The sequence below is a fragment of the Diospyros lotus genome, chromosome 14 (assembly GCF_014633365.1).
Source record: "Diospyros lotus cultivar Yz01 chromosome 14, ASM1463336v1, whole genome shotgun sequence".
NCBI classification, from domain to species: Eukaryota; Viridiplantae; Streptophyta; class Magnoliopsida; order Ericales; family Ebenaceae; genus Diospyros; species Diospyros lotus.
In genome coordinates, this window is record NC_068351.1 from 12,158,447 (window position 1) to 12,170,639 (window position 12,193).

Sequence of the window (12,193 nt, forward strand, 5' to 3'; positions counted from 1 at the left end):
AAAGAGAACTATCAACATTTGGTAGGAAAACCCATCTACCTATCACTCACGAGACCAGATATTGCCTTTAGTGTGTGTGTGGTAAGCCAGTTCATGCATGCTCCCACAAAAAGGCACATGGAAGTAGCAAACCAGATCCTAAGGTATTTAAAGGGAAGTTCGGGCAAAAGGTTATAATTTAAAAAGACTGGAGTTGGGGATATTGTTAGATTTTCAAATGTAGACTGCGCAGGAGTTGTTGATGATAGCAAGTCAACAATCGAGTATTACACAAAAGTTTGGGGTAATCTAGTGACATGGAGAAGCAAAAAACAATCCGTGGTTGCTTGAAGCAGTGCAAAAACAGAGTATAGAGCCATAGTTCAAGGAACATGTGAACTCATTTGGATACAGAGGTTGATGACAGACTTAAACATGCTAAGTCCTATGAAGTTTAGTGACAACAAATCAGCTATCAATGTAGTCCATAATCCAGTTCAACATGATCGGATGAAACATGTGAGGATTAATAGAGACTTCATCAAGACATAGATTAAGAATGGGACTATCGTCTTGTCCCACATTCCTACCAAGTCTCAAGAAGCTGATGTTCTAACCAAAGTACTTTAGAAATCAAGTTTCAATATTTGTATTTGCAAGTTAGAATAACTGACATCTATTCTTCAGATTAAGAGGGAGTGTAGGAAATGGGGACAAAGGATCCACAATTTATGGGATCCCACAAATTGAGGGATCATGTGTCCATAATTTTTGGGTTTGCTTTTCTATCTTTTAGTTTGAATAATGGGAGGATTAGTGGGTTATTTTGTATATAAGATGTTGGTTGATTAGGTTAGAGTGTGTGAAGATATCATTTTTGTTTCAATTGTTCGATTATAGTTTTTGTGTGGGCAAAATATTGAAAAGTTTTGAAAATTTAAACAAAAATGGGTAACCAAATATAGTTTTCTATTTTGTTTACAAAATTTTGAAAATGAAAATAAAAGCTGAAAATGGAAGTGCATCAAACGGGTCCTTGGTAAGACATCCACAAGCTCAATAAACTGTCTTAACATGTTTTGGCCACCAAATAGTTATTGAGATATTGGATATTTTCCTTTATATGTAATATTTTTATTATGGGTAAATTACTAAAAATTCCTGGCTTTCACATTGTTTTCAATTTAGGCTCAACTCCTAACTTTTCAATAGGGGCATCCGACTTACTATTTGTATCAATTATAGATTGTTGTCATTATTATTTACTGTTAGAGGTGACAGGCTATGTTAGATGACTTTGGTCGACAAGGTGGTGAAACCACACGGTTCTGGTTAACAGGTAAAGTTCATAAAATGCATTCAAGTTTGAGAAAATAATTAGATGATTCAATGATAAAATGAAAATTCCCATCCTCAATTCTTTGATATTGTGCCTCTAATTTCGTAGTTATGGCAATGGTAGCAGCAAATATTTTTTTTGACAATTTTTAATTTATTATGCCATTGTGAATATTCAGATAATGGGCTATCTTTCTGGGACCTCGCCTCACATAACGAGTGGAGCTGTGTCTATGCTTTCTGTACTTGTATACAATGATGCTCAAATTTGTGTTTTGGTACCTGATCTAGTCCCATCTGTTCTAGCTTTACTGCAAACTAAAGCTGTGGAAGTTATTAAAGTGAGTGTCCCTGATGCATTACCTGCATTCTTGGCTCTTTTTTCTTCCCTATAATGCTTATGCTGGTGCTGTTGCAAACTGGACAGAGTGTTTTGGGCTTTCTGAAAGTACTAGTGTCATGTCATCAAGCAAAGGACATACTGAATCTTCTGCCTGATATTTGCAGTGGAGTTCTGCCCTGGTCATTGGTCTCCCGCCATCACTTCAGATCAAAGGCATGTGTAGCTTTGGATTAAAATATGCATAACTAAGTATTTCCTTTAGTTCATATATTTCAAAGTTTGCTTTCCTTAGGTGTTGATTTTTGTTGTTTCATTTTGAAGGTTTTGTAAAACTCTGCATGTTTCATTTTGTACAGGTCAGTGTCATCCTGGAGATCATGATCCGGAAATGTGGTTCCTTGGCAGTTGAGTCAGTTACACCTGAAAAGCATAGGAATTTTGTGAAGAGCATTTTGCAGGTCTCTCTCTCTCTCTCATGCGCGTGCACACACACATGTATGATGCCAATTTGGAGACAATCACCTGAATTTTTGGTGGTAGCCTTTTGCTTTTATCCTGAGCCTGAGAAAGTAAATTGTTGGCAATGGTGTTGAGATAAATGATTGTTCATTTACAGAGAAAAGGAGAGAAATGATTGGATGGAATATTTAGTGCCAAACTAATTATGGCATCATATGCTTGAGTGAATCATCATGACCCGCAACCCCAGCCTGTCTGCAATAGAGTAATAAACCTGCAAGTAACAATGATACCAGAGGCCTAGTCCTTTGTGTGCAATCAGTTATAACACCATGGCATATAACTGTACTATGGATTATTTCTGTTTATGTTATGAATTTCATATATCTAATGTAGCATACAACCATATTACGTTTGTTTTATTGCAGACTCGCCATGGAAAAACAAGTTCCAAGGAGAATGGCCCTGCCGGTGCAGATAGAGAAATTTCGGAGTTCTCTAACAGGGGGTCTGATTTGTGCTATACAAGAACAAATATACTTGTTATTTGCATTCTATTTTTTTTTCACATATCTAATTTTTATTCAACTTGCAATTTCATTTAGGAGGCAACTGAAGAGGAAACACAAGGATTTGGGAATTGCCCCTGAGCAAAATGGTAAAGCAACGCTCACAAATAGGAAGACGGATAATATTATGGTGAAAAAAGCTGGCAATTTTAATCATGATGGACTGAATCAGAGTCAGTCACGGGGAAGTGCAAGAAACAAAAGGAAATATAACAGGGATCCTGCAGCGAGTGGAGACGGACAGGTAAAGAAGACACAGCTAAGCAAAAATTTGGGACTGGCTAGCCGAAGACCTAAAAATAAAAAGGTGGCAAGGAAACAACAGAGAAACCAAAGAACATGCGCGGAATAGCCACTTGGTATATGTCTTGGGAAACTGAAAGGATCAAGGTTTTCTTCCGCAGAAACAAGCTGGAAATCAGTTGTTTCCTTTTAAGGGGCACGTGAATTTCTCTCGTCGGATGTGCCATGGTTGACATATCTCTTAAGTAAAAGCAAGACGGCTGTCTCAAATTTTACTTGGCATGTAAGTTGTAATGTGGATATCGTAAGGTCTTTTGTTGTTTTGGGCAAAAGGCCAAAGGTTTTTGTCGATCTTGATAGATATTTGAGGGATTAGTCTGAGTAAATTTCAGAAAAGATTTAACCAACATTATATGCGAAAATATCATCCTACAGTTCATGTTCTGATTCATGTACCGTCAACATGATATCTGCTTTTGTTAACTATGAGATGTAGCATGCGAGCTAGAAAGCCATTTTTGGTTATTTGAGATGATAGCTTTGAGCAATTCCATATGTCCATTTGTATATATTTTTCTTATGTTTCGAAATTAACTAGGCTTCCTTGTCCTTGCCAGCTTGCTTGTAATGTCTTATTTTTGATTCTTTAATTGATTGATGATTAGTAGATGACTTTGTCATAACAGTGTAGGCTCCATTCCATCTCCGATGGCCAATTGGTTGGACCAACAAATCCTTTTGCCTGAATGCCCCATCTAATCAAGTTCACAAATCCTATTTGCTATCTAGCAAAAGTGAACCCATAATTAGTAAAAGTCTGCAACTAGTGGTTAAATTAAGGCATAAGAGCAAAATAATGTGCATGTGTATGTACAATTTTGCTAGATATCCCGTTATCCGGCAACAACACAGAAAATGAAATCATCTGCGGAAGTGGATATTTACAACTGATGGCTGCAAAAAGGAAGTATGTTGGACCGAGAGAGCCAGAGGCAAAATTGGGTGGAACAAGAATGAACAGATTTTCTTTGTCCTACTGTCTGTGCTACCAGCTTCAGGCCCTGATCAAAAAGAGGTCATCACGATCAATTTAGCTCAAAACTTGATAAAAAAAAAAAAAACAAAGGGGACGCCACCAAAATGTTTAGAAAAAGTGATTAGTAACTTCTCAATCCCCCAAATTTCTTTTTTAGGTTCATTCCCCCAACTTCTTCATACCTGCTTTAATTTTGAATTTCACTGAATACGGTGGCCTCCTTGCAATGAATTTGATAGGATGATCTGTGGACTGCCTAGGTCGATCAGTTGCAGAAATCAGCTGCGGCAGCACGTCAATTATAAGTTCAAACAACCAAAGTTAATGCACAAAGCAGATAAATGAATCTAGTTGCATTATATAAGTGAAGCAGCCACCTAACTTTTGCAGTGAAAGCTAATGTCAGTCTTTCATTAATTGTAACATCCTCCGTACAGATCGACAAACACAATAAAATAGCCTACAGCTCACTATGATAATGAACCAATCCTTGTGAGAGAACCCTTTTATTTTAATTTTAATCATTGTTGCCTGTGCTTTCCTGCTTGCTCCAGTAGGTTAGAAGGTCCCTAGTCTGAATATAAAAATAATGAACTGATATGGTAAGTAGTCAGTCTGGAAAAAAAATACACGTGCATGATCAATGTTTTTAAAGGCGTGTCTAGGTGCAAGGCACACCTTGGGCACCTCGAGTGCCTCCAGGCGGGCGCAGACCATCAAGACGCGCATAGGTGCCCTTGGACTTTTTTAACTGTTTTTTAGAGTTTTATTTTACTGTTTATTATTTTATTTAATTTTTTATTATTTATGGCTTAAATTTATTACTTCAAATACAAATTTGATAATAAGTAAAAGGGCTACTCAAATGCTCCAATTAAATTTGAACTAGATGAAGATAGAGAGGGAGATGACATGGAAGAAGATATTAGAGATATGCTTCTACTAATGAAAATATGAAAATGTTTGATCTTGATGATGAGGATGATTTTTAGATTATTTAAAATGCATAATTAGTTAATCTTGATTAAGATTTAAGATTTAAGATTTATAAATTATTTTAAGATTTAATTTAAGTTGATTTAAAGACTTTTAGATTGTATCTTTTGGCATTTTTTATTGTTCTTTTCATTATTATATGTTGAATTTTTTAATTTTCTTGATAACATGCTTGTGAATATGTTATTAGAAATTAGGATCTATTTTATACCTTATTCTTCAATTAGAATTTATATATATATATATTTTAGTTAGCTTGTGCCTTGCACCTTACACCTTAGGCTCTAACACCTTTATGCGCCTGTGCTTTGGGCCTTTAATAACACTGTGCATGATGACAACTTCTAACTGGTTACAAGCCAAGAAAAGCTATTGCTGGATTTTCAGCCTCCCTGTCCTTTGTAACCAGCAAAAGAAAAAAGCAGGATAGATTTCAGCCTCCCCTATGAGATTTAAAAAGGTCAAGGAGCCTATCAGCTCTAAACACGCTATTTGTTAATTTTAACACTCACCCTTGGGTGATTTGTATTGGTGAAGCATCAAAGGGATGGGAAAAGGACCAATATCCATCTGCAGTGTATTCCATCCATTTCAGAAGTTTCAATTGAGTCCACAACCCATGAAATGATATCCTACCCTGAAACACACTATGGTCTAGGCGAAATAAGAAACCCCCGAAGCTTCCTGGTACAGAGCCAAATTGAAATAAAAGGACAACACAGAAATTTAACTGATTTTTTTTAATTTAAACTATCTTTAAGAAAAGTGACAAAATAAAATTCAAACAAAATTAATTCTCGGACTCAAAACTCTCGGTCAAAATCAATCACCAACAATGTGGTTTCGGAAAAAAAGAGATGAAACTGCCAGGTGGTTTCTGCCAAAGACAGGGGAATCTTGCCTTGTGAAGAAACCTCTTTTCTGTTTCCACCTTGGAAGCAAACCACGCAAAAACAAACCACATGGAAGTTTTTGCGTAGAAAGTTTCTTAGAAAAATCTGGAACTGCATGTCAGTTTCATAAATGGTACTGAAACAGTTGTGCAGTTCCAGATTTATTTTTTGAAACTGCATTTCCAGTTTTTCTTTGTCCACGTGCGCCTGTATTCTAACTTAATACTTGTTTGAACGAGGGAAATGATTGATTTGAGAGAGTTTTAGTGTAGGAATTAGTTTTGTTTGGGTTTTATTTTGTCAAATTTCTAAAGTTAATTTTAAATTTTGAAAAAACCAATTTACCATAGTTCAGTCCCAACATATGTACATCCACAATCCCACAATAATGGAATAAATCTACTTGATCAATGATAATGTAGTTTTTCTCAGACAAAACTATAAAATCTTCCAATCCTCTCAACTTCAGATAATCATTTTTAGATGACTGGTTAAAAACTTGTGGCGCATACGCATTGTGGAGATACAAACCCAATAACCTTCTTATATGATCTCTCTGATTACTATGCATGCACAGCCACTCTTCAGGTTTCCCATTTCTCCCTGGATTTGGTTTTCCATTATTGTCTGAATTTGGTTTCCTTGAAACCAGTTCCCATCTAATTTGGGAAGAGTTACCCAACAGCCTAGTCTGATCCAAAGATCCTTACGAATCATCCATGCTACTTTTTCAAGCCTTCCCTTGAGAGACTTGATTACTCCATAGTTTCCTGATGACCCCCAAATAGAGTCATACTTAACAGCAAGCACTCCACTCCACTCCATTGCCCATCCTTCAAATACCAAACCAACCTTCTCTAATTGAAGACCACAGCATGTCCTAGTTCGCCAATTAATATCATAATTTGAAGAAAAAGATGATTACTTTTCTTACTCTACTGTGCATCGAAGATACATGCATATATATATAAGAAAGGAATCAAATATAATCCCTAGCTGATTTGAATCTCCTACAAATCATCAATCAACAAAAAAGGAAACAGAGAAGATTGCCCAACTGTACATTCCCTAAATGGAAAAGATTTGTGGCATTAATGCCGAAATATCCGTAAATCTACACTCCCCCTCAAGCTGGAGTGAAGATATTGTTCATTCCAAGCTTAGAACTTAGATCTTCGAAGCATTTCCGTGGCAAGCCTTTAGTTAGGATATCTGCAACCTAAGAATTTCTTGGTGTGTAAACTAGCTTGATGACATTCTCTTCAAGTTTCTCTTTGATAAAGTGATGATCAATTTCCACATGCTTAGTCCTATCATGGTGCACAGGGTTTTAGACAATACCGATGACTGATTGATTGCCACAAAAAAGTTTCATAAGGCCTTCGATCTTAACTTCAAGTTCTTCAAGTAATCTTTTTATCTAAATCCCTTCACACACACCATGTGCCATAACGTGGAATTTTGCTTTAGCACTACTGCTGGAGAGTATTGATTATTTCTTACTTCTCCAAGTGACAAGGTTCCCCCACACATGGGTGCAGTACCCGAATGTAGACCTTCAATCTATAATTGAACCAGCCTAGTCTGCATCACTATAGATTTCTACCTCTCGGTTGGAGCCTTTCCTGAAGAAGAGACCTTTACTGGGAGTGAGCTTCAAGTATCTCAAGATTCTGTAAATTGGCTCTATATGTTCTTCCCTTGGATCGCTCATGAATTGGCTCACAACACTAACTGAAAACCCGATATGAGGTTTGGTATGAGAAAGATATATAAGTCTACTAACTAACCTTTGATACTGGCCCTTATCCACTAGAGCACCCTTCTCTCCTTTTCCGAGCTTGGTGGTGGCTTCCATTGGGGTGTCAACAGGCTTACACCCTAGCATCCCACACTCCTCTAACATATCCAAAATATATTTTCTTTGAGACAGAGATTCCATTGCTAGATCTAGCCACTTCCATTCCTAGGAAATACTGGTAAGTCCTTGATCTCAAATTTTGTGGCAAGTGTTCTCTTTAGACCAACCATTTCTTTTGTGAAATCACCAGTAAGAATGACACCATCAACATATACAATTAATATGGATATTTTACCTTCAGGAGACCTCTTGATGAATAGTGTATGATCAACTTAACCTTGGGAAGAGCCATGAAGCTTTAGCACTCTTGTAAACCTCTTAAACCACGGAAATCTTCATATACACTTCTTCTTCTAAGTCACCATTTAAGAACGCATTCTTTACATCAAGTTGAAACAATGGCTAGTTTAGGTTTACTACTACGGACAAGAGAACTCGAATAGTATTGAGTTTAGCCACAGGAGCAAAGTTTTCTTGGTAATCAATACCATAAGACTATGTGAACTCTTTGGCAACAAGGCAAGCTTTATACCTATCAACACTCCCATCTTCCTTATACTTAACAGTGAAGATCCATTTGCATCCAATTGGGTTTTTCCCTAAAGGCAGGTTAGTGATCTCCCAAGTCTGATTCTTCTCTAAGGCACACATCTCATCTAGAACTGCTGACTTCCATGAGGGGTCTTTGAGAGCCTCTTGGATGTTTGTGGGCACCTAAATTGTATCCAAATTGCTAACAAATGAACAGAAATTTGGTGAAAGACTCTTGTAAGAGATGTAATTATGAAGGGGAAGTTGCGTGGATGATCTCACTCCCTTCCTTAGTGAAATTGGTCAATTCAAATCATTCTCAAGTGCTTCACTAGAAATATGTTCAAGAAATGTGTTACCTTCATTCATTGAATCCAAAATGGGCTCTTGGTCAAGTTCGATCAGTGATCGTTGCTCTCCTTGATCTTGAGCATTTGTTCTCTTGAAGTAGACACAAAGCTTTGTATTTGTTGGTAAATCTATTGCAATAGGGTTAGACTAGAGAAGATTCAACTCAAATTGAACTATTGTGGGAGGATTAGTAACACTAGAATTGGGAGACAATGATGTAAGAGGTGTATGAGTAGAGAGAGTCTAACATCCCAAGATTGACATTCATTTGTCAACGCGCTCTCCCCCTGAAAGGTAGGATTGGGATAAAAGGGTTGATTTTCAAAGAAAGTAACATCCATATAATGGTAGTACTGTCTAGTGGAAGGTGAGAAACACTTATACCCTTTTTGATTTGGTAAGTGTTAAATAAGAAGTACTAGGTATTAGTGTAAATAGCTTAAAATTCTTGTATATATATTCCTTGTATTAACACTTAATGAATAATGCATGGTTTTCTTCTCACATGGTATCAAAGCCAGTGAGAATTCTTTCCCGTTGTGTTATCCCTCCAGTGGTGCCCTTCTTCTCAATACCTGTTGCTCTAGTGTCAGCAACGCACGTGAAGATGCCAGCTAACTCACTGCCAGTTCTAGCGCCTGTGAGCTCCCCACCTTCGTCGCTGCTTGCTTAGTCTCCTACTTAGTTGCGCAAATCGCCACTGCCTCTTGTAGAGCAATCGTCCATTGTTGCCGCTTGAAGCTCGCGACCTACAAATCTGCCTTTATCTGTCGCAATAGTCAAGTTGCCGCTTTCAGATTTGGTGCTCGCAGCTGTCCATCGCGCCTACAGCCATCTGCATCCTTGTTGTTATCATCGCCGCCCGTGGCCTGCTCTGCCGCTACCACCGTCGCTACTGTCCACGACCTCTGTTGCCGCCATCACCAGCGATCTTTGTTGCCGCCGTCCATTACTTCAAATCTATTGCCAGCCGCAACCATTGTCACCATCAATCGCGGCCAGATCTACCCAAATCTGGCCTCCGCCACTACTGTTACCCACATCTGCAGCCTTCCTTGTGCATCCCTGATCACCATTCATGCTTGAAGAAGCTTCAAGCTTCTCACCCAGAACTTGCTGCCCAGATCTTCAAGTTTCTCACCGAGTCCAAATCTAGACCAGATCTGCCAGATCTGCAACAAATCGGCCTTCCTCTTCGTGCCCCTCGTCGTCTAGATCTGCTCCTCATCATTTCTCTCTGAATTTGTCCCTCATTGTCCAGATCTTCCCCTCACCGTTTCAGTTCAGATCTGCCCCTCATCATCCAAATCTACTCCTCATTGTTTCTATCTAGATCTGCCCCTCACCGTTTTAGTCTAGATCTATCCCTCATTGTTTTCATCTATATCTAGTCCAGATCCGGTCAACTAGAACAACGAGCTATACTTTCCATATCATGTCTTTTGTATCTTATCGTCGTCGTGGTAAGCGTCTTCGACCTCAGTGCTCCTATTGTAATCGTCTTGGTCACACTTGAGAGACTTGCTATCGCTTACATAGTCGCCCACCTCAACCAACTAGTACTGCTAACATTGTTGTTGGCACTTCCAAGGGTTAGGCGTCTATCACACCCAGTAATTCCTCACCAATGATTTTATCCAAGGAGGAGTATGCTCAATTCCTTCAATTCAGAGCAACACAACAAGCCAATTCACCTGTCACCCCCTTTGCTCATAGAGGTAACCCAACTACTTGCTTTACTAAGTCCTCACCTTCTCTTGGACCATGGATCTTCGACTCTGGTGCCACCAATCAGATGTCTAGTAATCGGTCTCTTCTATCTCATATTCAAACTTTGAAGTCCCAACCTCCTGTTACATTAGCTGATGGCTCTCACATCTCAGTTGCGGGTATTGGTACAGCATCACCCCTTCCTACTTTACCATTGTCATCTGTTTTACATTTACCACAACGTCCCTTTAATTTACTTTTTGTTAGCCAACTTAGTTGTAGTCTTAATTGCTCAATAACCTTTTTGTCTAATTCTGTTCTTGTTTAAGATCAGAGGATCGAACGGACGATTGCCACAGAGCTTGAGTCTCACGGACTATACTATCTGTCTCACCCTACTTCATCAGTAGCATGCACGACCACTACTTCCCCACTATAGGTCCATTACTAATTAAGGCACCCGTCTCTACCCAATATCAAAGAAATGGTTCCTAGTCTCTCTAATATTTCTTCCTTAAAGTATGAGTCTTGTCAACTTGGGAAACATAGTTGTAGTTCCTTCCCAATTAGAGTCAATAAACATGCTAGTTCTCCTTTTTCAATGGTTCATTTCGATGTATGGGGTCCCATTCATGTCAGTTCAAAAGATGGTTTTCGTTATTTTGTAACCTTTATTGATGATTTTTCTCGAACTACATGGCTATATTTAATCAAAACGCGTTTAAAATTGTTTTTTTGTCTTCACTAGATTTTGTGCTGAAATTAGAACTCAATTTAATGTGCCTATCCATGTGCTTTGTAGTGATAATGCTCTTGAATATTTGTTCTCGCCATTTAAATCCTATATGGCATCCAATGGGATTCTTCACCAAACTTCGTGTCCTAGAACCCCACAACAAAATAGGGTAGCTAAACGAAAAAATTGTAATTTAATTGAGACCGCTCGCACACGTCAGAAGGGGTATCATTGCTACTCTCCTCAACTAGCTCGCTATTTTGTTTAAGCGGATGTTACCTTCTTTGAGTCATCTCCTTATTTTTCCTCTTCGTCTGAGGTCTCTGAGTCCATGTCTACTGGCTTACCTTTTCTTGTTACTTTTCTTGATCTTTCATCTTCTCCTTCGCTGCCATCCACCTCTCGCCTTGATCACCCCGATCTTCAAGTCTATCAGTGGGGTTCTTGACCTATGGCCCAACCAGCAACACCTATCATCACTAGTCCGAGGGAGCCATCCCTTGACTCATCCTCTGTGCCCGTTAGTTCTTCCTCCTCTGGTCCATCGCCCTCTGATCTTGACTTACCTATCACTCTTCGTAAAGGTACTCGTCATTGCACTACTCTCCATCCCATTTCACATTTTGTTAGTTATAGTTTTTTGTCCCTTGGGTCAAATACCAACATGAGCAAAAGACGAGTGTAGCGGAGATGAGGATGTTAAGATGGATGTGCGACCATACAAGAAAAGATAAAATTAGAAATGAAGTTATTCGTAATAAGATAGGAGTAGTGCCAATAGAGGAGAAGATGAGAGAGACTAGACTAAAATGGTTTGGTCATGTGAGAAGGAGACCAAGAGACGCTTCTGTGAGGAGAGTTGATGAAATGGAACAATTAATCAAAAAAAGAGGTAGAGGCAGACCTAAGAAGACTTTGAGGGAGACATTAAAGTTTGATATGAAGTGTATGGATCTCAATGAAGATATGACAAAAGATAGAAATACATGGAAGTCTAGAATTTATGTAGCCGACCCCACATAGTGGGATAAAGGCTGGATATGTTGTTGTTGTTGTAGTTTTTTGTCCCTTGGATATTCTGCTTTTATTTCTTCTTTATCTTCTATTTATCTTCTTAAATCTGTTTTCGAAGCTCTTTCCCATCCAGG

The 12,193-nt window shown here is 38.5% G+C and overlaps 2 protein-coding genes across 6 annotated transcripts in view; one reads left to right on the forward strand and one right to left on the reverse strand.

Annotated features, from left to right (window-relative positions):
• LOC127789963 (uncharacterized) overlaps nucleotides 1–3,479 on the forward strand; it is an 82,491-nt gene extending 79,012 nt beyond the window's left edge. For all 3 annotated transcript variants that reach the window (XM_052319089.1, XM_052319090.1, XM_052319091.1), the window contains 5 exons: nucleotides 1,497–1,658; nucleotides 1,745–1,873; nucleotides 2,017–2,118; nucleotides 2,548–2,627; nucleotides 2,725–3,479. In XM_052319089.1, coding sequence (XP_052175049.1) covers nucleotides 1,497–1,658; nucleotides 1,745–1,873; nucleotides 2,017–2,118; nucleotides 2,548–2,627; nucleotides 2,725–3,040 — 789 coding nt within the window. In that variant the 3' untranslated portion in view covers nucleotides 3,041–3,479. The remainder of the gene's footprint in view (nucleotides 1–1,496; nucleotides 1,659–1,744; nucleotides 1,874–2,016; nucleotides 2,119–2,547; nucleotides 2,628–2,724) is intronic.
• A 258-nt stretch (nucleotides 3,480–3,737) lies between these two features.
• Nucleotides 3,738–12,193, reverse strand: part of LOC127789965 (light-mediated development protein DET1) — a 36,308-nt gene continuing 27,852 nt past the window's right edge. For all 3 annotated transcript variants that reach the window (XM_052319096.1, XM_052319095.1, XM_052319094.1), the window contains 2 exons: nucleotides 4,150–4,249; nucleotides 3,738–3,992 (listed from right to left, as the gene is read on the reverse strand). In XM_052319096.1, coding sequence (XP_052175056.1) covers nucleotides 3,853–3,992; nucleotides 4,150–4,249 — 240 coding nt within the window. In that variant the 3' untranslated portion in view covers nucleotides 3,738–3,852. The remainder of the gene's footprint in view (nucleotides 3,993–4,149; nucleotides 4,250–12,193) is intronic.